General features: G+C 41.1%; 1 protein-coding gene across 1 annotated transcript in view; it reads right to left on the minus strand.

Annotated features, from left to right (window-relative positions):
• Nucleotides 1-27486, minus strand: part of LOC139381577 (adhesion G protein-coupled receptor B3) — a 352141-nt gene that overhangs the window by 171655 nt on the left and 153000 nt on the right. The window contains exons 7-11 of the mRNA XM_071125220.1: nucleotides 19611-19775; nucleotides 15664-15765; nucleotides 11484-11605; nucleotides 7658-7852; nucleotides 4242-4310 (exon numbers count right to left, since the gene is read on the minus strand). Of these exons, the coding sequence (XP_070981321.1) occupies nucleotides 4242-4310; nucleotides 7658-7852; nucleotides 11484-11605; nucleotides 15664-15765; nucleotides 19611-19775 (653 nt within the window). The remainder of the gene's footprint in view (nucleotides 1-4241; nucleotides 4311-7657; nucleotides 7853-11483; nucleotides 11606-15663; nucleotides 15766-19610; nucleotides 19776-27486) is intronic.

Raw genomic sequence — 27486 nt, forward strand, 5'->3', positions numbered from 1 at the left:
ACCCTCCCTTTGGCAAATCTGACCATAACTTTAACCTCCTAATTCCTTCTTACAAGCAAAAACTCAAACAGGAAGTACCAGTGACACACTCAATAGGTAAGTGGTCTGATGAAGCAGACGTTAAGTTACAGGACTGTTTTGCTAGCACAGACTGGAATATGTTCCGGGATTCATCCCATGGCATTGAGGAGTTTACCACATCAGTCACCTGCTTCATTAATAAGTGCATTGACGGCTTCTTCTCCACAGTGACTGTGCGCACATATCCTAACCAGAAGCCATTGATTACAGGCAACATCCACACTGAGTTTAAGGCCAGAGCTGCCACTTTCAAGAAGCGGGACACTAATCCGGATGCTTTCTGTTCCTCCACACCTATAGGCAGGAACTTAAACAAGGAAGCACTTCTTGTTTAAGTTTTGAAACCAACGTTGAAACTGTTCAACGTTGGTTTGACCAGTTGGAGTCTATGTTTTAAGATTGTTTCGATCACGCGGTGTGGGAAATGGTACACTGACTCTGTGACTGAGTTCATCAGGAAGTGCATAGAGGATGTTGTTCCCACTGTGAAAATTATAACTTACCCAAACCAAAAACTGTGGATAGATGGCAGCATATGTGCAAAACTGAAAGCGTGAACCACCACTTTTAACCATGGCAAGGTGACATGGACGTCTACAAACAGCGATGCCCTCCGTAAGGCAGGGCCTTCAGAACCTCAAAACCTTCTACAACTACACCATTGAGAGTATCTTGACTGACTGCATCACCGCTTGGTAGGGCAACAGCTTCGCATCCAACCGATGAGAGAGTGAGAGAGAGAGAGAGAGAGAGAGAGAGAGAGAGAGAGAGAGAGAGAGAGATAGATAACCTAGTGTGTGTGTGTCGTAGACCAGACAGACAAAAGTCAGAAACTGCAGTGAGGACCACCAATTAGTACTTGTAGAGAGACAGAAAGACTGGGTCGATAGAGGGCAGACTGCCTGCTGTTCTCTTTCTCTCTTTCTTAGTCATTTAGCAGACACCCTTATCCAGAGTGACTTACAGGAGCCATTAGGCTTAAGTGCCTTGCTCAGTAAATATATTTGTTGTTGGCTCTGGATTCAAACCAGCAACCTTTCGGCTACTGGCCCAATGCTCTTAACTGCTAGGCTTCATACTTCTCTCTATCTTTCTTTCTCTCTCTCTCTCTCCATCTCTTCCTCTATCCTTCCCTCTCTCTGTCTCTTCCTCTATCTTTCTCATCCTCTATCCTTCCCTCTCTCCTTCTCTATTTCTCCTTCTCTCTCTCTCCTCTCTCTCCTTCTCTTTCTCTCCTTCTCTATCTCTCCTTCTCTATCTCCCCTTCTCTATCTCTCGTTATCATCCTCTCTCTCTCTCTCTCTCTCTCTCTCTCTCTCTCTCTCTCTCTCTCTCCAAGGTCTTAACCACCTAGGTGAATCAAAGAGAAACAGAGGGAAGAAAAAGGAAGAAAAACACCAACCATCCAAAATACCCCCTCTTTCTCTTTCTCTTTCTCTCTTTCTTTCTCTCTTTCTCTCTCTTTCTTTCTCTTCTCTCTCTCTCTCTCTCTCTTTCCTCCCTTCGCCCTCCTTTCCTTTCCTCTCTGGAAGTTCTGGAAGTTCACAAAAGCTGCGGATGTTTTTTGTAAATTAGTGGTCTGTGGAGATGCTGTCTCTGCCGGAGACAGGGCGGATTCGTCTTAAAATAAAGTGGGAGTTTTTGAAGGAAGAGTGGCCACCTCTCAACCCTGAGAGGCTCATTCAGGATGACAGGAGAAGTGACAGGAGGAAAACCCACGCAGATAAAATCATAAAACCCCCTGCCTGAGGTTGTACCCAGCATCCTTGGTGTATTTTTGTGGGATAAAGACGAGAGGACCTGACCGACACATTTCTGTTCCAGAATATGGTTAATGAATGTGAATAGAATTGATTTCTGTTCTGTATAAAATATGATTCCATTAGATGTTTCCTTGTTCAATCTACAGTTGGAAGTTTAGTCGGAAGTTTACATACACCTTAGCCAAATACGTTGAATCTCAGTTTTTCACAATTCCTGACATTTAATCAGAGTAAAAATTCAGTTTTAGGATTTATTTTAAGAATGTGAAATGCCAGAATAATATTAGAGAGAATTATTTATTTCAGCTTTTATTTCACATTCCCAGTGGGTCAGAAGTTTACAAACACTCAATTAGTATTTGGTAGCATTGCCTTTGAATTGTTTAACTTGGGTCAAACATTTCGAGTAGCCTTCCATAAGCTTCCCACAATAAGTTGGGTGAATTTTGGCCCATTCTTCCTGACAGAGCTGGTGTAACTGAGTCAGGTTTGTAGGCCTCCTTGCTCGCACATGCTTTTCAGTTCTGCCCACACATTTTCCATGGGATTGAGGTCAGGGCTTTGTGATGGCCACTCCAATACCTTGACTTTGTTGCCCTTAAGCCATTTTGTCACAACTTTAGAAGTATGCTTGGGGTCATCGTCCATTTGGAAGACCCATTTGCGACCAAGCTTTAACTTCTTGACTGATGTCTTGAGATGTTGCTTCAATAGATCTTCAGTAGATTTCCATCCTCATGATGCCATCTATTTTGTGAAGTGCACCAGTCCCTCCTGCAGCAAAGCACCCACACAACATGATGCTGCCACCCCCGTGCTTCACGTTTGGGATGGTGTTCTTCGGCTTGACCAAACAGTTCTATATTTGTTTCATCAGACCAGAGGACATTTCTCCAAAAAGTACGATCTTTGTCTCCATGTGCAGTTGCAAACCGTAGTCTGGCTTTTTTATGGCGGTTTTGGAGCAGTGGCTTCTTCCTTGCTGAGTGGCCTTTCATGTTATGTCGATATGGGACTCGTTTTACTGTGGATTTAGATACTTTTGTACCTGTTTCCTCCAGCATCTTCACAAGGTCCTTTGCTGCTGTTCTGGGCTTGATTTTCACTTTTTACACCAAAGTACGTTAATCTCTAGGAGACAGAAAGTGTCTCCTTCCTGAGCGGTAGGACGGCTGCGTGGTCCCATGGTGTTTATACTTGCGTACTATTGTTTGTACAGATGAACGTGGACCCTTCATACATTTATAAATTGCTCCCAAGGATGAACCAGACTTGTGGAGGTCTACAATTGTTTTCCTGAGGTCTTGTCTGATTTATTTTTATTTTCCCATGATGTCAAGCCAAAAGGCAATGAGTTTGAAGGTAGGCCTTGAAATACATCCACAAGTACACCTCCAATTGACTCAAATTATGTCAATTAGCCTATCAGAAGCTTCTAAAGCCATGACATAATTTTCTGGAATTTTCCAAGCTGTTTAAAGGCACAGTCAACTTAGTGTATGCAAACTTCTGACCCACTGGAATTGTGATACAGTGAATTACAAGTGAAATAATCTGTCTGTAAACAATTGTTGGAAAAATGACTTGTGTCAAGCACAAAGTAGATGCCCTAACCGACTTGCCAAAACTATAGTTTGTTAACAAAAAAATGTGTGGAGTGGTTGAAAAACACATTTTAATGACTCCAGACTAAGTGTATGTAAACTTCCAACTTCAACTGTATATACTGTTGAATATAGTCTACTAACATGGGAGTCATGTAGCTGTTCTTACCTCGCAGGTATACTATACATGCAACATCCTTCGTTTGAATAGCACAGGGAGGCAGAAATATCCATTCTAGCAACAGCTATATCCCTCTGATGTGACTAAATAAAGATAAATTCTCCTCAGGGGTTCTGTAATTATGAAATCCAGCATTTGAAATGACCTTTCCACCCTGACTGCTATGGAGTGACTGGGTTTCTAGGGAAGAAGAACAAACATCATAGAGAGACATAATGAGTCGATTGGGGCTGGTCATCTCTTGTGGCTGTGCTCCCTGCTGCCACCGAGTGGACAGTGGTGGTATTATACCTCCAGATAGAGATACAGACACATCCCAACCCAGTGACACAACGTGACTAAATAAAAGTACTTCACGGCTGATCTAGGATCAGGAACAGCCTGCTTACACAATCTTATGATCTAAAAGAGCAAATCTGATCCTAGATCAGCACTCCTACTCTGAATAGGAACTCAGATCACAATGACCAGTTGAACCTGGCGATACAACTCAGGCTCAGTGCTGGTGAATGCTATAGTATTCAACTGTCTGGACCAGATTCTGAAAGAATACCACACTCACCCACTTTAAGTGCATTCCATAATGTATCAAGCTCACTGCAGAATGCTTACCTGTTGTGCGTCTTCCCACTTTTCCCTGTTGTCCTCCTCTAGGAGATTGCTGATGATTTGAAAGAAGTTCTGTAGGGAGGAGAGAGAGGAAATTGACTCAATTAAATTGACTCTTATTGCATCAAAAGAAAACAAAGCTGATGCCCCTTTCCACACACACATGTATGTACAAACACACAGACAGATGCTCAGGGGAACTATCACTACCCTATTGACAGTCAGCGTCAAGGATGACCCTCAGGAGAATAACCACTACCCTATTGACAGTCAGAGTCAAAAATGTTTCAGCTGTTCTGCCGTGTGTGTGTGTGTGTGTGTGCCCAGGGGTGGCCCCTTTCCCGTGATACAGACAATCTTTTTTTCTACTTGAATGCTTATGCTCCCTCTGGTGGTAATATGCCCATTTTAACATTAGCACACACACACACACACACACACACACACACACACACACACAGCAAAAATGCACAGATGCAGCAGCGAGCGCTAGCTGTACTCATTGCGTCAGACTGTCTGTCCACACAACGACAGACCAGACACACGACCAGGACACAGCTAGCATTCAGGACAGAAATTATCTTATTGGAGCAGGAGGAGGAGGAGGAGGAGGAGGAAGAGGGGGTTCAGGCTGTAATCTCCATCATACTACTGAAATAAAGAAAATAAAGCTGGAGGAGAGAGGGGAAGACAGGGAGGGGGACACAGGGGAGAGAGGAGGAAACAGTGGAGAGGGAGGAGGAGAGGGAAGACAGGGGAGAGGGGAAGGGTAGACAGGGAGAGAGGGGGTCAGAAGAGGGAGTGGGAGGCAGGAGGGAGGGTAAATAGGTAGAGGGGGTGACAGGAGGGAGAGGGAAAGATGTAGGAGGGGGTGACAGGCAGGAGGGGGAAAAAGGTATAGGGGGTGACAGGAGGGAGGGGGAAAGAGGTAGAGGGGGTGACAGGAGGGAGGGGGAAAGAAGTAGAGGGGTTGACAGGACAGAGAGGGAAAGAGGTAGAGGGGGTGACAGGACAGAGGGGGAAAGAGGTATAGGGGGTGACAGGACAGAGAGGGAAAGAGGTAGAGGGGGTGACAGGAGGGAGGGGGAAAGAGGTAGAGGGGGTGACAGGAGGGAGGGGGATAGAGGTGGAGGGGGTGACAGGACAGAGAGGGAAAGAGGTAGAGGGGGTAACAGGATGGAGGGGGAAAGAGGTAGAGGGGGTGACAGGAGGGAAGGGGAAAGAGGTGGAGGGGGTGACAGGAGGGAGGGGGAAAGAGGTAGAGGGGGTGACAGGACAGAGGGGGAAAGAGGTAGAGGGGGTGACAGGAGGGAGGGGGAGAGTTCTCTGATAAAATAAACAGGCATAATGGAGCTTTCTTAGTGTCGATTTCTGGGAAAATGCATTTGAAATGACTACCATTCACCACTGCATTCAACATTACATATTACAGTAAATATAATGATTACATGTTACAGTAAATATAATGATTACATGTTACAGTAAATATAATGATTACATATTACAGTATATATAATGATTACATGTTACAGTAAATATAATGATTACATGTTACAGTAAATATAATGATTACATGTTACAGTAAATATAATGATTACATGTCACAGTAAATATAATGATTTCATATTACAGTAAATATAATGATTACATGTTGCAGTAAATATAATGATTACATGTTACAGTAAATATAATGATTACATGTTACAGTAAATATAATGATTACATGTCACAGTAAATATAATGATTACATGTTACAGTAAATATAATTATTACATGTCACAGTAAATATAATGATTACATGTCACAGTAAATATAATGATTACATGTTACAGTAAATATAATGATTACATGTTACAGTAAATATAATGATTACATATTACAGTATATATAATGATTACATATTATAGTAAATATAATGATTACATGTCACAGTAAATATAATGATTACCTGTTCCAGTAAATATAATGATTACATGTTACAGTAAATATAATGATTACATATTACAGTATATATAATGATTACATATTATAGTAAATATAATGATTACATGTCACAGTAAATATAATGATTACCTGTTCCAGTAAATATAATGATTACATGTCACAGTAAATATAATGATTACCTGTTACAGTAAATATAATGATTACCTGTTACAGTAAATATAATGATTACATGTCACAGTAAATATAATGATTACATGTTACAGTAAATATAATTATTACATGTCACAGTAAATATAATGATTACATGTCACAGTAAATATAATGATTACATGTTACAGTAAATATAATGATTACATGTCACAGTAAATATAATGATTACATGTTACAGTAAATATAATGATTACATGTTACAGTAAATATAATGATTACATATTACAGTATATATAATGATTACATATTATAGTAAATATAATGATTACATGTCACAGTAAATATAATGATTACCTGTTCCAGTAAATATAATGATTACATGTTACAGTAAATATAATGATTACATATTACAGTATATATAATGATTACATATTATAGTAAATATAATGATTACATGTCACAGTAAATATAATGATTACCTGTTCCAGTAAATATAATGATTACATGTCACAGTAAATATAATGATTACCTGTTCCAGTAAATATAATGATTACATGTCACAGTAAATATAATGATTACCTGTTCCAGTAAATATAATGATTACCTGTTACAGTAAATATAATTACAATGGTAGCTTGCCTCGTTAAATAAAATGTTTTAATGTAAAACTTTAGACAACATGCACCCACTCTGGAGAAACCAACCAGTAAATGTAACAGTAAATATAATGATTACAAAGGTAGCGTTAGACATCATAATAACAGAGGTGACAGCTCATCCCAGGCAGGTACCTATTTGTTTCCGTTTCTATTTTAGTCTTTTAGCAGACAAAATAGACCAATGGCTGTTCATCTGGGTAAGGGGATGGACTCTAGACCATACTATCAGCCAATCATGTCTGTGTATGTAAATATCTTCAAATGTGTTTCCTAACGCCCACACGATCAGGCTGAGCATTTCAAGAGCCAAAGGAGGCTCAGGGAAATAAATGATTAAAAAAGTTATTTTCATTAAATAAACACACACAGTGATTTATGAGACATACAGTGATGAGTTGAAATAACAAAGCTGACATGGGGACTTTAACTGTGTAAATAATCATTCCAGTTTCAATGGAAAGGGGGAGATACGTTGACAAGCCTCTCAGGGGTTTTCCACCTCTCCTACACATGCAGGAGAAAACCTTTTAAACCTTATCATATTGTTTTCTATTTTCATGTATGCAACAAAAAAAAAAGGACACAAATCAAAATAAATCCAACACACAATTCTACCTCAGCAGCATGGTCAACATTTATCAAGACAAAAGAGACCGATCCACTCACCTGCACGTCGTCTGAGCTAGGTTCGTAACTGGCCCTCTTGAAGGTATCAGTCACGTTTCTGAGTATCTCCACAGAGGACAGCAGGTCTCCAGCGTAGAAGTTCCTTCTCTGGGTGAGATCCAGCAGGGTCTTGGTCACCTGAGACATCCCGTCCCCCGCCAACTTCCCCTGGCCCTTAGCTAGATGGCCCTGGATCTCCAGAAGAAGAAATGAACTATGAGGTCTTATATGTTCTCTACACTATATTACAGTATATTACCACAGTATTACTACAATGATTGATTCTCTACACTATATTACAGTATATTACTACAGTATTACTACAATGATTGATTCTCTACACTATATTACAGTATATTACTACAGTATTACTACATTGATTGATTCTCTACACTATATTACAGTATATTACTACAGTATTACTACATTGATTGATTCTCTACACTATATTACAGTATATTACCACAGTATTACTACAATGATTGATTCTCTACACTATATTACAGTATATTACTACAGTATTACTACAATGATTGATTCTCTACACTATATTACAGTATATTACTACAGTATTACTACATTGATTGATTCTCTACACTATATTACAGTATATTACTACAGTATTACTACATTGATTGATTCTCTACACTATATTACAGTATATTACTACAGTATTACTACAATGATTGATTTCATTTAGAATACATTAAAAGGCCAGCCGTCCTCTAGCCTTTGGCCCAGTTAACCTGTAACCTCCAGGAGAAGGAAGAGAAGAGAGAGGACCATAAGACCCTGGCGGTCCTCTAAAGTATAGTATACACTATATTATTACAGTATTACTACAGTTTATATTACAGCTTTCCCTGACCCTCGACCTCCAGGAGAAGGAAGAGGAGGAAGAGAACTATGAGACTGTTCTCTGCAGTAGATTACTGCAATATGTGGTTTAAACTGTATACATTAACATCAGCTGTAGTGTTATTAGTCTCTATAATGTGGTTTAAACTGTCTACATTAACATCAGCTGTAGTGTTATTAGTCTCTATAATGTGGTTTAAACTGTCTACATTAACATCAGCTGTAGTGTTATTCTTTAAGTCTCTATAATGTAGTTTAAACGGTCTATATTACCATCAGCTGTAGTGTTATTAGTCTCTATAATGTGGTTTAAACTGTCTACATTAACATCAGCTGTAGTGTTATTAGTCTCTATAATGTGGTTTAAACTGTCTACATTAACATCAGCTGTAGTGTTATTAGTCTCTATAATGTGGTTTAAACTGTCTATATTAACATCAGCTGTAGTGTTATTAGTCTCTATAATGTAGTTTAAACTGTCTACATTAATATCAGCTGTAGTGTTATTAGTCTCTATAATATGGTTTATACTGTCTATATTAATATCAGCTGTAGTGTTATTAGTCTCTATAATGTGGTTTATACTGTCTATATTAATATCAGCTGTAGTGTTATTAGTCTCTATAATGTGGTTTAAACTGTCTATATTAACATCAGCTGTAGTGTTATTAGTCTCTATAATGTGGTTTATACTGTCTATATTAACATCAGCTGTAGTGTTATTAGTCTCTATAATGTGGTTTAAACTGTCTACATTAATATCAGCTGTAGTGTTATTAGTCTCTATAATGTGGTTTATACTGTCTATATTAACATCAGCTGTAGTGTTATTATTTAAGTCTCTATAATGTGGTTTATACTGTCTATATTAATATCAGCTGTAGTGTAATTAGTCTCTATAATGTGGTTTATACTGACTATATTAATATCAGCTGTAGTGTTATTAGTCTCTATAATGTGGTTTAAACTGTCTACATTAACATCAGCTGTAGTGTTATTAGTCTCTATAATGTGGTTTATACTGTCTACATTAATATCAGCTGTAGTGTTCTTAGTCTCTATAATATTGTCTACTTTCAATATCCACATTACCATATCACCAGCATTCACTGCATATATTGGAAAAGAGAGATAGAGTATGAAATAAATACAGTGAAGATGACTGATGACTGAAGAAATATCAACCATCCCCTGTATGTATTTCATATTCACAGATCTATGTCTGTCCACACATGTTGGAAAACCACTGTAGACTGAAGAGGGACGTAGAACAGTAGCAGCAGGGTAGAGAGAGTAGAGGTATGTCAGTAGCAGCAGGGTAGAGAGAGAGAGAGAGAGAGAGAGAGAGAGAGAGAGAGAGAGAGAGAGAGAGAGAGAGAGAGAGAGAGAGAGAGAGAGAGAGAGAGAGAGAGAGAGAGAGAGAGAGAGAGAGAGAGAGAGTAGAGTAGAGTAGAGTAGAGGTATGTCAGTAGTAGCAGGGTATAGAGAGGTATGTCAGTAGTAGCAGGGTATAGAGAGGTATGTCAGTAGTAGCAGGGTATAGAGAGGTATGTCAGTAGTAGCAGGGTATAGAGAGGTATGTCAGTAGTAGCAGGGTATAGAGAGGTATGTCAGTAGTAGCAGGGTATAGAGAGGTATGTCAGTAGTAGCAGGGTATAGAGAGGTATGTCAGTAGTAGCAGGGTAGAGAGAGGTATGTCAGTAGTAGCAGGGTATAGAGAGGTATGTCAGTAGTAGCAGGGTATAGAGAGGTATGTCAGTAGTAGCAGGGTATAGAGAGGTATGTCAGTAGTAGCAGGGTATAGAGAGGTATGTCAGTAGTAGCAGGGTATAGAGAGGTATGTCAGTAGTAGCAGGGTAGAGAGAGGTATGTCAGTAGTAGCAGGGTAGAGAGAGGTATGTCAGTAGTAGCAGGGTAGAGAGAGGTATGTCAGTAGTAGCAGGGTATAGAGAGGTATGTCAGTAGTAGCAGGGTATAGAGAGGTATGTCAGTAGTAGCAGGGTAGAGAGAGGTATGTCAGTAGTAGCAGGGTATAGAGAGGTATGTCAGTAGTAGCAGGGTAGAGAGAGGTATGTCAGTAGTAGCAGGGTAGAGAGAGGTATGTCAGTAGTAGCAGGGTAGAGAGAGGTATGTCAGTGGAGCGATGACATGTTGCAGGACTGGATGGGTTTAATAGTTTACATTCAGGATTCAGCTTTTAATCTCCTATATTTATCCTAATTTAAATACCAGCTTTTTTCTACCTTTATTGTTCAATTTCATTCTATTCAGTCCAATTTGTTCCGGCCTTAAATCCATTCTGGGTCAGTGAATGATGGATAGAATATTTAATAGATGTATAATAATACTATCTTGCTCTGAGAAGAAACAATATATACCTAAATACTACCAAATCATTGCTTCCACAATAGGGAAAATGGGGTTATTAAATACCCAGCCCAAAGAGGAGAAACATCAATGGGAGACGTTGGTGATATGGGGGACACTGCCAGTTGCACTAAATCAAAGAGTTGCCGAGGTCTATTCATTACAAATGAATGGTTTAATTTGCTCCCATATTGAATGTTCATCTTTGGCAACAGTGCAGTTGGGAACATTGGGTAATGGTGAATTTATGATGCGCCACAAATAGAGACTGTGAGGAAAGGGGAGAAAAAAAGGAGGAGAGAAGAGGAGAGGAGAGGAGAGGAGAGGAGAGGAGAGGAGAGGAGAGGAGAGGAGAGGAAGAGGAGAGGAGAGGAGAGGAGAGGAGAGGAGAGGAGAGGAGAGGAGAGGACAGGAGAGAAGAGGACAGGAGAGGACAGGAGAGGACAGGACAGGAGAGGAGAGAAGAGGAGAGGAGAGAAGAGGACAGGAGAGGAGAGGAGAGGAGAGGAGAGGAGAGGAGAGGAGAGGAGAGGAGATGAGAGGAGAGGAGAGGAGAGGACAGGAGAGGGAGAGGAGAGGAAGAGAAGTACAGTAGACCTACTGAAGATAGACCTACTGATTGCTGCAGGTATCTATATTCATTGGTTATGCAGCGGGCATAGCTGGGTGGTTCCCAATAGGCCACACCCCGGTGATCCAGAGAGCAGCGTCGACTAGTGGTGCCTGTGGAAGACAGGATTGAAAGAGAGAGACAGATGGGTGGAGAGAGAGAGGGGAGAGAGAGAGGGGGTAGACGGTAGATGGAAAGGGGCGAAGGACAGAGAGAGAAAGAGAAATAGAGAGGGATACAGATATGGAAGGGGGAGCAGATGGGAGGGGAGGGGACCAGAGATAGAGGATGAGAGAGAGAGCCAGAGCGTGAGAGAAAAATACAGAGAACAGAGAAAGAAATAAGAACAGAATCAAAGAAAGGTAGAGAGGAAAGATAGGGAGTCGGCAGAGATTAGGAGAAAGAGAGAGGGAGAGGATGAGAGAGGGAGAAGGAGAGGAGAGAGAGAGAGAGAGAGAGAGAGAGAGAGAGAGAGAGAGAGAGAGAGAGAGAGAGAGAGAGAGAGAGAGAGAGAGAGAGATTAATACTTGTTCATAGGAGACTTATCTTCCTTGTGTAATTTCCCTCAGCCCCTCACATCTTCCAGTGGAAGTTTAAGGCTGAAAATACACTGTAGCTATTGGAAGCCATATGCTGCTTCTGTGTTTGTTCAATAGTGTTAAAGGTTAAAGGTTACATACAGCAGAGATATCTACACCAATGTCTTACATACAGCAGAGATATCTACACCAATGTCTTACACACATCAGAGATATCTACACCAATGTCTTACAATCAGCAGAGATATCTACACCAATGTCTAACATACAGCAGAGATATCTACACCAATGTCTAACATACAGCAGAGATATCTACACCAATGTCTTACATACAGCAGAGATATCTACACCAATGTCTTACATACAGCAGAGATATCTACACCAATGTCTTACATACAGCAGAGATATCTACACCAATGTCTAACATACAGCAGAGATATCTACACCAATGTCTTACATACAGCAGAGATATCTACACCAATGTCTCTCACATCATCTGTGCATATGTGTTCAACTACAACAAGGCATGTCCACACATGAAAATAAATGAATTGGATACACTGTGTCAGGGTATCAACGTCAGTACAACCATACTAAAATACTAACACTGACACTGATATGGACACACACACACACACACACACACACACACACACACACACACACACACACACACACACACACACACACACACACACACACACAGACGCGCATGCACTGACACGCACACGTGCACGCACACACACACACACATGCACACACACGCACACACACTTACCATCCCCCAATCTACTGAGCACTCTGTTTCCTCAACACAATCCCCCACCCCACTGAGCACTCTGTTTCCTCAACACAATCCCCCACCCCACTGAGCCTCCTGTTTCCTCAACACAATCCCCCACCCCACTGAGCCTCCTGTTTCCTCAACACAATCCCCCACCCCACTGAGCACTCTGTTTCCTCAACACAATCCCCCACCCCACTGAGCCTCCTGTTTCCTCAACACAATCCCCCACCCCACTGAGCCTCCTGTTTCCTCAACACAATCCCCCACCCCACTGAGCACTCTGTTTCCTCAACACAATCCCCCACCCCACTGAGCACCCTGTTTCCTCAACACAATCCCCCACCCCACTGAGCCCCCTGTTTCCTCAACACAATCCCCCACCTCACTGAGCCTCCTGTTTCCTCAACACAATCCCCCACCCCACTGAGCCTCCTGTTTCCTCAACACAATCCCCCACCCCACTGAGCCTCCTGTTTCCTCAACACAATCCCCCACCCCACTGAGCACTCTGTTTCCTCAACACAATCCCCCACCCCACTGAGCCTCCTGTTTCCTCAACACAATCCCCCACCCCACTGAGCCTCCTGTTTCCTCAACACAATCCCCCACCCCACTGAGCCTCCTGTTTCCTCAACACAATCCCCCTGGTTCTGTTTTCATCTCTTTTCACAGTCAAGATAGAACTCTGGCTCCCAAATGGCACCCTATTCCCTACACTGTGCCCTAGTTTTGACCAAGACCAAAAGTAGAGCTTCATATAGGGAATAGGGTGCCATTTGGGACACAGGCCCTTCTATTATAACCACACACCTCCTGCACTTTTCAATGTCCTCTGTGTCCAGCGGTGTGATAGTGGAATCAGACAGAGAGTGTGGTGGGGGACATGTGGGTTCAGTGTGACCACTTCCCTGCTTCACTTTCTACCTTTCACAATACAGACACACACAACCACAGCAGCTTATCAGTCCCACCACATGGATCAAACAACAGGCACACTGTGGAGCCATCAGGTGTCTGATTAAGACCAGGAGGAGGGAAGGGGAGGGGAGGAGGAGGGGAGTGGAGGAGGGGAGGGGACGGGAGGGGAGGGGAGGGGAGGGGAGGGGAGAAGGAGGAGGAGGAGAGGAGGAGGAGAGGAGGGGAGGAGGAGGAGAGGAGGGGCGGAGGGGATGAGGGGAAGGGGAGGGAGAGGAGAGGAGGAGCCATGAGGTCTTTGATAAAGGGAAGGAGGAGGAGGAAGAAGAGGAGGAGGTTAGGGGGAGGGAGAGGTAGAAAACAGCAGTTAGAAAGTGCCATGCTGTTGTAGGCAATATAATCATAGTTAGCCTAGTAATATGTCCCTGTCTTTGGCTATAGGCTATTTGAAAACACATTGACATAATGCTGTGAGGGTCAATGCAATGCAAATAGGGAAATCTGTTCAGTAGAAACATACCCACTGCATCTCAAATGGCACCCTATTCCCTATGTAGTGCAGAACTTAGAAATAAAACAGTGCATTGTATAGAAAATAGGGAGTCGTTTGGGACACAGGCACCGTGTAAAGCACTTCCAATCCGTCACAGCAGGAATGGATGTGTCAGTGGAATGTGACAGGGACATATCCATCACCACTAGTCCTCTCTACACATGAGTAATGGACAGAAAGCTCCCAATGAAACCTCTACATAATAGCCCCTGGAAAATGACTCATTTCATTATCAACTAAGTTACAGCAGAACGTTTCAAAGTGCTCTAGTTTCTCTTGGTTCATTATTCAGTCAATGGCCAAACAGCGGCTGGAGTCTGAATTCAGACCAACAAGACTATCCAATTTTTAAACTGTTAATTTGTATTTTTTTGTTATGAATCGAAGTTAAAAAAGTGAAGACTTGAATAAAAAAATAGGATAAGTGAGTTGGTACGACAAGTGTTTGATACGACGCTCACATGCCCCACAGGCAGCGGTGGTAACCACTAGGATAGACAAAACCCCAGGGCATGACTGTGTTCTTACCTGTAGCATTAGGAGGACACAGACACGCACGCACGCACGCACGCACGCACACACACACACACACACACACACACACACACACACACACACACACACACACACACACACACACACACCATAGCACACCATCACCATAGCATCTCCCACCTGTAGCACGCGCTCCAGCAGGTATATCTCTCTAGTCACCCCCAAAACCAATTCTTTCTTTGGCCGCCTCTCCTTCCAGTTCTCTGCTGCCAATGACTGGAACGAACTACAAAAATTTCTGAAACTGGAAACACTTATCTCCCTCACTAGCTTTAAGCACCAACTGTCAGAGCAGCTCACAGATTACTGCACCTGTACATAGCCCACCTATAATTTAGCCCAAACAACTACCTCTTTCCCTACCCTTATTTAATTTATTTATTTATTTTGCTCCTTTGCACCCCATTATTTTTATTTCTACTTTGCACATTCTTCCACTGCAAATCTACCATTCCAGTGTTTTACTTGCTATATTGTATTTACTTTGCCACCATGGCCTTTTTTTGCCTTTTACCTCCCTTATCTCACCTCATTTGCTCACATCGTATATAGACTTGTTATACTGTATTATTGACTGTATGTTTGTTTTACTCCATGTGTAACTCTGTGTCGTTGTTTGTGTCGAACTGCTTTGCTTTATCTTGGCCAGGTCGCAGTTGTAAATGAGAACTTGTTCTCAACTTGCCTACCTGGTTAAATAAAGGTTAAATAAATAAAAACACACACACACACACACACACACACACACACACACACACACACACACACACACACACACACACACACACACACACACACACACATACACACACGTGTCCTTACCCGTGGCATTGGGAGGACACCTGTTGAAGGCCAGTTCTCCTGAAGGTGTTCTTCTCCACACCATGGCTACAGTGTAGTCCTCCAGACAGATCTCATAGGGCGCTGGGGAGGGAACCGTACACAACACATCGCTGGGTTATTGCTGACTAGGCCAGAAGAGGCTGGTGGGAGGAGTTACAGGAGGATGTGCTCGTTGTAATGGAATTTTTGGAACGGAGTCAAACGTGGTTTCCATTAAGGGTTGGAACTGGTTCAGGGAACAGAACCGAAAACCGGAAAATAACAATTAGGAACGGAACCCGAACCATAAACTAAAGTTATCTATACTGTTCCAGAAGAGAACCGTTATTTTAAAAGCATGCAAACTGGTTAAAAACGTTATTTTATGGTCCAGGCATTTTTTTACAGTCCCACAGCCTTCAGTCTGTCACTCAGAAATTACGATGATTATTAATATTATTATTATGATGATTATTATGATTAGAATGATTATTATAATGATTATTATAATTATTGTAACGATGATGATTATTATGATTATAATGGTTATGATTATTATTTGTATTTAATTTATTATCATTAATAATTGTGTTATTATTGTTATTATTATTATTATTTCTGTTTTTGTACTATTATATATATTATTATTATTATTATTATTTTTAGTGTTATTATTATTTGTAGTGTTATTATTATTTGTAGTGTTATTATTATTTGTAGTGTTATTATTATTTGTAGTGTTAGTATTATTTGTATTATTTGTAGTGTTATTATTATTTGTATTATTTGTAGTGTTCTTATTATTTGTATTATTGGTAGTGTTATTATTATTTGTAGTGTTAGTATTATTTGTAGTGTTATTATTATTTGTAGTGTTAGTATTATTTGTAGTGTTATTATTATTTGTAGTGTTATTATTATTTGTAGTGTTATTATTATTTGTAGTGTTAGTATTATTTGTAGTGTTATTATTATTTGTAGTGTTATTATTATTTGTAGTGTTAGTATTATTTGTATTATTTGTAGTGTTCTTATTATTTGTATTATTTGTAGTGTTAGTATTATTTGTATTATTTGTAGTGTTATTATTATTTTTAGTGTTATTATTATTTGTAGTGTTATTATTATTTGTAATGTTATTATTATTTGTAGTGTTATTATTATTTGTAGTGTTAGTATTATTTGTATTATTTGTAGTGTTATTATTATTTGTATTATTTGTAGTGTTCTTATTATTTGTATTATTTGTAGTGTTCTTATTATTTGTATTATTTGTAGTGTTATTATTATTTGTAGTGTTATTATTATTTGTAGTGTTATTATTATTTGTAGTGTTAGTATTATTTGTATTATTTGTAGTGTTATTATTATTTGTATTATTTGTAGTGTTCTTATTATTTGTATTATTTGTAGTGTTATTATTATTTGTATTGTTATTATTATTTGTAGTGTTATTATTATTTGTAGTGTTAGTATTATTTGTAGTGTTATTATTATTTGTAGTGTTATTATTATTTGTAGTGTTATTATTATTTGTAGTGTTATTATTATTTGTAGTGTTATTATTATTTGTAGTGTTATTATTATTTGTAGTGTTAGTATTATTTGTAGTGTTATTATTATTTGTAGTGTTATTATTATTTGTAGTGTTATTATTATTTGTAGTGTTATTATTATTTGTAGTGTTATTATTATTTGTAATGTTATTATTATTTGTAGTGTTATTATTATTTGTAGTGTTATTATTATTTGTAGTGTTAGTATTATTTGTAGTGTTGTTATTATTTGTAGTGTTATTATTATTTGTAGTGTTATTATTATTTGTAGTGTTAGTATTATTTGTAGTGTTATTATTATTTGTAGTGTTATTATTATTTGTAGTGTTAGTATTATTTGTAGTGTTAGTATTATTTGTAGTGTTATTATTATTTGTAGTGTTATTATTATTATTATAATAATTTTTAGTATTATTATTATTGCAGCGTCTGCCTGCCAGCTGGAAATGTTTGCCAGTGGGGGTGTGTCTGTGTTGAGTCTACCTGCCCCTCCCCTGTGAAGCATAGGTTACTGTAGCCTACTGACAACATTACAAGTGTAATTCAGAAATTAGGGAGAGATGTTTAATTAAAGAATAAATTATTTACTTTTTCAATGCTAGTTAAGGATACTATCGTTATCACGTTTCACATTGGATTTTTTAACTACAAAAAGGTAAGAGTTTGATTTTAATTCTAGTGCTGCTCTGCACACACAAGCTAGTTAGCTGGTTAGCTCGTTAGCTCGTTAGCTCGTTAGCTCATTAGCTCGTTAGCTAGTTAGCTATTAGCTAGCTAACATTTGCTCTGGTCCAATGTTAAACCAACTCGGATGTTCAAAGATATTCAAAGTTCCTCCATAGAAGCTGCTCCTCCTCTGTGTGTCTAATTCAGATAAGGATGTCATAACAAGATGCCCAGCGCTTCAAGGCAAGCTTCCTCCAAACTCTCTCGCTCTCCCTCACCCTCAAAATGTCAGTTACATCTCACGCCCTACACTGTGACTGGCAGCACAGTGTGTGTTTGTCTTTCATTACGATTAAACCATGCTGTTATGGCAAAATACAATTTGCTATTAATGTTTAAAAAAATACACATTTCAGATGTTTAAAAAGGAACAGAAAGGAACAATTAAAACCCATTGTTTGTTGGGGTTCAGAACCGGTTCAGAACTTTATTTTGCTGGTTGAAACAGTGGAACAGAACCCCAAAAATAATAAATCTGTTTAGGACAAAACGATTTGAAAATAATTTTGGTTCCAACCCCTGGTTTGACATCATTCCATTAATTACAAGGAGCCTGTCCTCCTATATCTCCTCCCACCAGCCTCCTCTATAATTGCATAAGTGTAGACTAGATTGTAACTAGATTGTAACTAGATTGTAACTACATTGTAACTACATTGTAACTACATTGTAATACATGAACATGCTGTAGTTGTAAAATGGTTTCTTTGTGTTGGATTAAACTGTTTAAAATAGAACCGGTGTGAAAAAGATTGATAATGGGAACTGCTTCCTTACAGTCTTCTACAACAGAAACAATGCCACTCTTTACAGGGTGATAATGGTCAAACAAAAGATTGCATTTGCATTAATCGCTGTGGTAGCGAACAGTCTCCATGGAGATAAAAACAGGTGGGTTAATCAACACCATCAATTAATATTAAGATATTAATCATACATTAGGACCTAGACAAAATAAAACTCTCTTATTCTCTCCCTCTATTCTCTCTCTCTCTCAATTCTCGCTCTCGCTATCTCTCTCTCTCTATCCTCTTTCTCTTTATTGTCTCGCTCTCTCTATTCTCTCTCTCTCTCTCTCTCTCTCTCTTTATCTCACTCTCTTATTCTCTCTCTCTCTTTATCTCTCTCTCAATTCTCGCTCTCTCTTTATCTCTCTCTCTATCCTCTTTCTCTTTATCTCGCTCTCTCTATTCTCTCTCTCTCTATCCTCTCTCTCTTTTCATTTCTCTCTCTATATATATTCTCTCTCTAACAGCTTCCTCTTAAAGCTACAGTCTGTGATTTGGGAAGCTGTTCAATGGTCATTTCAATTCTTGATGTTTACCCATTGGTTGTTGAAGAATAGACAACAACCTACAGTATACATATCTCATGAGTTTAGCACAACTGTCAAACTTTATCGTAACCCAAAATAGAAGCTTTTTATTACTCCGTTGTTGAATTCATTGTTGAATTGCAAATTATCTTTCCAGGCTCTGTCTATTTTCAGAGCTGAAGCTGGGTTGCCTACCCTCTGCTTTATGTAAGTCTTATCAGTTCCTCCTACAGGAACAGAAAGGCACGTCACTCTTCCTCAGCGAAGAGGAAGATCATTATCTTCACTCCACGCTTCCAGTTAATTGACTCTTGCAGTCTCACTTATGGTGGTTATGGGGTTATCGTTACCTGGGCAACGCTGGTCACTGCACTTGCGGACTTCATCCCCTGTGCCCTCGCACTGTTGCCCGGTGACCGCTGCCCCCTGGCACACCCGCGCCCGCCTCTGCCAACCCCCGTCACATGATTTGGAGCAGCCACTCCAAGGCCCCCAGGGATTCCACTGGCCATTGGCTGAGGAGGAGAGACAGATCAGTTAAACCATTGGCTGAGGAGGAGACAGATCAGTTAAACCACTGGCCATTGGCTGAGGAGGAGAGACAGATCAGTTAAACCACTGGCCATTGGCTGAGGAGGAGAGACAGATCAGTTAAACCACTGGCCATTCGCTGAGGAGGAGAGACAGATCAGTTAAACCCCTGGCCGTTGGCTGAGGAGGAGACAGATCAGTTAAACCACTGGCCATTGGCTGAGGAGGAGAGACAGATCAGTTAAACCACTGGCCATTGGCTGAGGAGGAGAGACACACCACTGTTAAACAACTGGCCAATGGCTGAGAAGTTAGACCCATGGCCAATGCGTGAGAAGTTATACCCCTGGCCATTGGCTGAGGAGTTAGACCCCTGGCCATTGGCTGAGGAGTTAGACCCCTGGCCATTGGCTGAGGAGTTAGACCCCTGGCCATTGGCTGAGGAGTTAGACCCCTGGCCAATGGCTGAGAAGTTAGACCCATGGCCAATGCGTGAGAAGTTATACCCCTGGCCATTGGCTGAGGAGTTAGACCCCTGGCCATTGGCTGAGGAGTTAGACCCCTGGCCATTGGCTGAGGAGGTAGACCGTTGACCATTGGCTGAGGAGTTAGACCCCTGGACATTGTCTGAGGAGTTAGACCCTTGGCCATTGGCTGAGGAGTTAGACCCCTGGCCATTGTCTGTGGAAGAGACACATCACTGTTAAAAGGGTCTCTTTCTCAAATGCCTAAATATCTGTCCTCTCCTTGTGTCCTCTCCTTGTGTCCTATCCGATTGTCCTCTCCTTATGTTATATCCTCGTGTCATATTCTTGTTTCCTCCCCTTGTTCCCTCTCCTTATTTCCTCTCCTTGTGTCCTCTGCTGATTGTTAAAAACTTGACAGGTAAAACATTATGGTGGCAGCTCATCATTAGGCTGGCTTTGTCCTGGTCAGTTCATTCAGAGCAGAGTGATGAAGGAGTGGAAATTAGTACAGTAGATGATGGATTTTAAAACAAGTAGCAAGAGAGCCTCTGGACTCCATCTTTTCTCCCCAACATCCAATCGGTTGTTAGTAAAGCATGACCAATAAGTAATCTCTATTTTATTGCCATCAGCCAGTCGTTCTTTCAATTTCTATAACGGCACTGGGGCCCCTGGGGATACCTGGGAAGACTCATGAGACAATAGTCCTACTGGTACAATGCACATCAGGGGCTACTTCAGGGGTACCTGGGAAGACTCATGAGACAATAGTCCTACTGGTACAATGTACATCAGGGGGTACTTCAGGGGTACCTGGGAAGACTCATGAGACAATAGTCCGACTGGTAAAATGCACATCAGGGGGTACTTCAGGGGTACTCTGAGAAGACTCATGAGACAATAGTCCTACTGGTAAAATGCACATCAGGGGGTACTTCAGGGGTACTCTGGGAAGACTCATGAGACAATAGTCCTACTGGTAAAATGCACATCAGGGGGTACTTCAGGGGTACTCTGGGAAGCGCAAAATGTTGTTGGTGGTACAGTAACCGAAAAATGTTGTGAATCACAGCTCTAAGATGCCACACGACCTTGACCATTCTATGTGCTACGTCCCCCATGCAGCTCTACTATGATGTGTAGCTAGAAGATGTGAATTCATTCTTACACAGACACAGTAGGTGGGATTATAGATACTGGGACACCTGGGAGCGTGTCCCAAAGGCCACCCTATTCCCTATATAGTGCACTACTTTTGACTAGGGACTCAGGGAATAGGGTGCCATTTGGCACAAAGCCCTGGACATGTTTTATAGTACCCAGAGATATAGTAAAATAAAAAAAGAAGAAGAAGTTTTTGGCAGAATTTTATCCAGATTTAATGAATAAAATGACTCTGATAATACTTGTAATAATGAGGAATATGTCTCCTTTTATGGCTGGGGAGGCTGCTCTGTGACTGCGGTGATAACTTTCCTCACTTTGCCAATATTAAAAGGCCTTTTATGATAAAGTTTCCCAAAGCAGTGGCATGTTTTATGTCTTTTTAATGAACACAGTAAAATCGAGCATTAGGCAAAAACAGATGGTCCCCCTGAGCCAAACAGTTAATCACATGACCTTCTCTGAAAGGTAGAACAACCCTGGGAAGGGGTCACACTCCTCTATTTCATCTCTCCATCCCTCCTCCCTCCACCCCACCTGTATTTACCCCTTCTCCATACACGGGTCTAACCTCAGTGGAGTTCTGAAATGGACAGACATGATCCCGACCACGTTCATAACACAACAAGTCAGTAGAGCAACGTTGACCTATGTTACACCAGCGTGTGGTGGGAGAGCATCGCTGTCTCCCAGTCCTCTATGACATTATTCATGTATTAGTGAGCATCGCTGTCTCCCAGTCCTCTATGACATTATTCATGTATTAGTGAGCATCGCTGTCTCCCAGTCCTATATGACATTATTCATGTATTAGTGAGCATCGCTGTCTCCCAGTCCTCTGTGACATTATTCATGTATTAGTGAGCATCGCTGTCTCCCAGTCCTCTGTGACATTATTCATGTATTAGTGAGCATCGCTGTCTCCCAGTCCTCTATGACATTATTCATGTATTAGTGAGCATCGCTGTCTCCCAGTCCTCTGTGACATTATTCATGTATTAGTGAGCATCGCTGTCTCCCAGTCCTCTGTGACATTATTCATGTATTAGTGAGCATCGCTGTCTCCCAGTCCTCTGTGACATTATTAATGTATTAGTGAGCATCGCTGTCTCCCAGTCCTATATGACATTATTCATGTATTAGTGAGCATCGCTGTCTCCCAGTCCTCTATGACATTATTCATGTATTAGTGAGCATCGCTGTCTCCCAGTCCTCTATGACATTATTCATGTATTAGTGAGCATCGCTGTCTCCCAGTCCTATATGACATTATTCATGTATTAGTGAGCATCGCTGTCTCCCAGTCCTCTGTGACATTATTCATGTATTAGTGAGCATCGCTGTCTCCCAGTCCTCTGTGACATTATTCATGTATTAGTGAGCATCGCTGTCTCCCAGTCCTCTATGACATTATTCATGTATTAGTGAGCATCGCTGTCTCCCAGTCCTCTGTGACATTATTCATGTATTAGTGAGCATCGCTGTCTCCCAGTCCTCTGTGACATTATTAATGTATTAGTGAGCATCGCTGTCTCCCAGTCCTATATGACATTATTCATGTATTAGTGAGCATCGCTGTCTCCCAGTCCTCTGTGACATTATTCATGTATTAGTGAGCATCGCTGTCTCCCAGTCCTCTGTGACATTATTCATGTATTAGTGAGCATCGCTGTCTCCCAGTCCTCTATGACATTATTCATGTATTAGTGAGCATCGCTGTCTCCCAGTTTCTGTTACATTATTCATGTATTAGTGAGCATCGCTGCCTCCCAGTCCTCTGTGACATTATTCATGTATTAGTGAGCATCGCTGTCTCCCAGTCCTCTGTTACATTATTCATGTATTAGTGAGCATCGCTGTCTCCCAGTCCTCTGTGACATTATTCATGTATTAGTGAGCATCGCTGTCTCCAAAGTCCTCTGTTACATTATTCATGCATTAGTGAGCTTCGCTGTCTCCCAGTCCTCTGTTAGCATCGCTGTCTCCCAGTCTTCTGTGACATTATTCATGTATTAGTGAGCATCGCTGTCTCCCAGTCCTCTATGACATTATTCATGTATTAGTGAGCATCGCTGTCTCCCAGTCCTCTATGACATTATTCATGTATTAGTGAGCATCGCTGTCTCCCAGTCCTCTATGACATTATTCATGTATTAGTGAGCATCGCTGTCTCCCAGTCCTCTATGACATTATTCATGTATTAGTGAGCATCGCTGTCTCCCAGTCCTCTGTTACATTATTCATGTATTAGTGAGCATCGCTGTCTCCCAGTCCTCTATGACATTATTTATGTATTAGTGAGCATCGCTGTCTCCCATTCCTCTATGACATTATTCATGTATTAGTGAGCATCGCTGTCTCCCAGTCCTCTGTGACATTATTCATGTATTAGTGAGCATCGCTGTCTCCCAGTCCTCTGTTACATTATTCATGTACTAGTGTAAAAATCCCATGTGAAGATGAGAGTTCCAGGGTTCTGACTTGATACATTCAGACTGCTAGCAGTCCACTAACACTACGCTGACATCTAAGTGTTGGGAATACCTCAGAGACAAACAGCATAGCAAACACTGAACTAACTCAAATCAAATCAAATTGTATTTATCACATGCGCCGAATACAGTGAAATGCTTACTTACGAGCCCTTAACCAGCAATGCAGTTTTAAGAAAATAGCAAAAACAAAAAAAGTAAGAGATAAGAATAACAAATAATTAAAGAGCAACAGTAAATAACAATAGCGGGGCTTTATACAGTTGGTACCGGTACAGAGGCAATGTGGAGGCTATATACAGGGGGTACCGGTACAGAGTCAATGTGGCGGCTATATACAGGGGGTACTGGTACAGAGACAATGTGGAGGCTATATACAGGGGGTACCGGTACAGAGTCAATGTGGCGGCTATATACAGGGGGTACCGGTACAGAGTCAATTTGGCGGCTATATACAGGGGGTACCGGTACAGAGTCAATGTGGCGGCTATATACAGGGGGTACTGGTACAGAGACAATGTGGAGGCTATATACAGGGGGTACCGGTACAGAGTCAATGTGGAGGCTATATACAGGGGGTACCGGTACAGAGTCAATGTGGGCTATATACAGGGGGTACCGGTACAGAGTCAATGTGGCGGCTATATACAGAGGGTACCGCTAAAGAGTCAATGTGGAGGCTATATACAGGGGGTACCGGTACAGAGTCAATGTGGCGGCTTTATACAGGGGGTACCGGTACAGAGTCAATGTGCCGGCTTTATACAGGGGGTACCGGTACAGAGTCAATGTGGCGGCTATATACAGGGGGTACTGGTACAGAGACAATGTGGAGGCTATATACAGGGGGTACCGGTACAGAGTCAATGTGGAGGCTATATACAGGGGGTACCGGTACAGAGTCAATTTGGCGGCTATATACAGGGGGTACCGGTACAGAGTCAATGTGGCGGCTATATACAGGGGGTACTGGTACAGAGACAATGTGGAGGCTATATACAGGGGGTACCGGTACAGAGTCAATGTGGAGGCTAAATACAGGGGGTACCGGTAGAGAGTCAATGTGGAGGCTATATACAGGGGGTATCGGTACAGAGTCAATGTGGAGGCTATATACAAGGGGTACCGGTACAGAGTCAATGTGGAGGCTATATACAGGGTTTACTGGTACAGAGTCAGTGTGGCGGCTATATACAGGGGGTACCGGTACAGAGTCAATGTGGCGGCTATATACAGGGGGTACCGGTACAGAGTCAATGTGGGCTATATACAGGGGGTACCGGTACAGAGTCAATGTGGCGGCTATATACAGAGGGTACCGGTACAGAGTCAATGTGGAGGCTATATACAGGGGGTACCGGTACAGAGTCAATGTGGCGGCTTTATACAGGGGGTACCGGTACAGAGTCAATGTGGCGGCTTTATACAGGGGGTACCGGTACAGAGTCAATGTGGAGGCTATATACAGGGGGTACCGGTACAGAGTCAATGTGGAGGCTATATACAGGGGGTATCGGTACAGAGTCAATGTGGAGGCTATATACAGGGGGTACCGGTACAGAGTCAATGTGGAGGCTATATACAGGGGGTACTGGTACAGAGTCAATGTGCCGGTATCGAGGTACAGTAATTCAGGTAATATGTATAGTACATGTAGGTAGAGTTATTGAAGTGATTATTAAAGTAACTACATGAATAACACAAATACAGTATATCTAACAGGATTTTATACATCTAATTGATGGGACCTGGAAACGTTTTTTTTTTCCGGTAGTGTAGTTGGCATTATCAAGAGGGTCGGCCATGTGTGTTTGCAAGGCGGACGTTCTGGGTTCTAGTCTCTGTGTGAGCTGGTTCAGGAGGAAGTGGTATGGCTGAGCAAGCACAGTGACGTCCGTCACTTCTACATACACCCTGTCAGCCAGGATCTGACCTGTCTGGATTGTATAACTGTCACTTCTACATACACCCTGTCAGCCAGGCTCTGACCTGTCTGGATTGTATAACTGTCTGGCCCCTGCCCAGTGCTAGATTGACCAAAAGTCTTTATTCTGAACTCTTATTGCAGTAGGTACAGATACTGTAGTAGTTTTGTATTCAGAATTACATTTGCATGACATGTTCATATGGTTCATAGCATGTATTTTGTATGGTGATTCAGAAGATGAATTTATTTGATTAAAAGGATAGTTCACCAAAATGACACCGTGTTCAAATCATCCAAAATTAGTGCTGAGAGATTAGTGCTACTTGAGGTCGGTTCGTTTTCAGTTAGATTCATAAATTGGATGCTGTTTTCTTGGCATTAAATGCACTATGTATTGTGTGGGTTGAATGCTGTAACAACACTGAATAAAACAATTAATACAAGTCCCATGATGGTAGTGACTTCCCATTACTGCTGATCACTTATTAACCATCCTTTATTTATTTTAATAAAATATTTGTTTTATTTGATGACTTTAATATTTAATTCCAAGTCATCATCTCATCTCTATAGAGCTGCTGTCTGACATAATCTCTATTTTATTAGTTCTTCAAAGTAAATAAGGCATATTTTTATGACTGCTGAATACCAACTATCAATCACTTAGATCATGTAAGTGATGTAAACTATCGGCCTAAATCGAATCTCCATTTCCTCTCAAACATTTTTGAAAAAGCTGTTGCGCAGCAACTCACTGCCTTCCTGAAGACAAACAATGTATACGAAATGGTTCAGTCTGGTTTTAGACCCCATCATAGCACTGAGACCGCACTTGTGAAGGTGGTAAATTACCATTTAATGGGGTCAGACTGAGGCTCTGCATCTGTCCTCGTGCTCCTAGACCTCAGTGCTGCTTTTGATACCATCGATCACCACATTCTTTTGGAGAGATTGGAAACCCAAATTGGTCTACACCAACAAGTTCTGGCCTGGTTTAGATCTTATCTGTCGGAAAAATATTAGGTTTTCTCTGTGAATGGTTTGTCCTCTGACAAATCAACTGTACATTTCGGTGTTCCTCAAGGTTCCGTTTTAGGACCACTATTGTTTTCATTATATATTTTACCTCTTGGGGATGTCATTCGAAAGCATAATGTTAACTTTCACTGCTATGCGGATGACACACAGCTGTACATTTCAATGAAACATAGTGAAGCCCCAGAAATGCCTTCGCTAGAAGCCTGTGTTTCAGACATAAGGAAGTGGATGGCTGCAAACTTTCTACTTTTAAACTCGGACAAAACAGAGATGTTTGTTCTAGGTCACAAGAAACTAAGAGATCTTCTGTTGAATCTGACAATAAATCTCGATGGTTGTACAGTCGTCTGAAATAAAACTGTGGAGGACCTCGGCATTACTCTGGACCCTGATCTCTCTTTTGACGTACATATCAAGACTGTTTCAAGGACAGCTTTTTCCATTAACATAACATCGCAAAAATCAGAGACTTTCTGTCGAAAACTACTACTGCAATGCCCTACTTTCCGGATACCTGGATAAAGCACTAAATAAAATTCAGTTAGTGCTAAATACGGCTGCTAGAATCCTGACTAGAACCAAAAACAAGAACCATATTACTCCAGTG

This window comes from Oncorhynchus clarkii, chromosome 23, assembly GCF_045791955.1.
Source record: "Oncorhynchus clarkii lewisi isolate Uvic-CL-2024 chromosome 23, UVic_Ocla_1.0, whole genome shotgun sequence".
Classification (NCBI taxonomy): domain Eukaryota; kingdom Metazoa; phylum Chordata; class Actinopteri; order Salmoniformes; family Salmonidae; genus Oncorhynchus; species Oncorhynchus clarkii.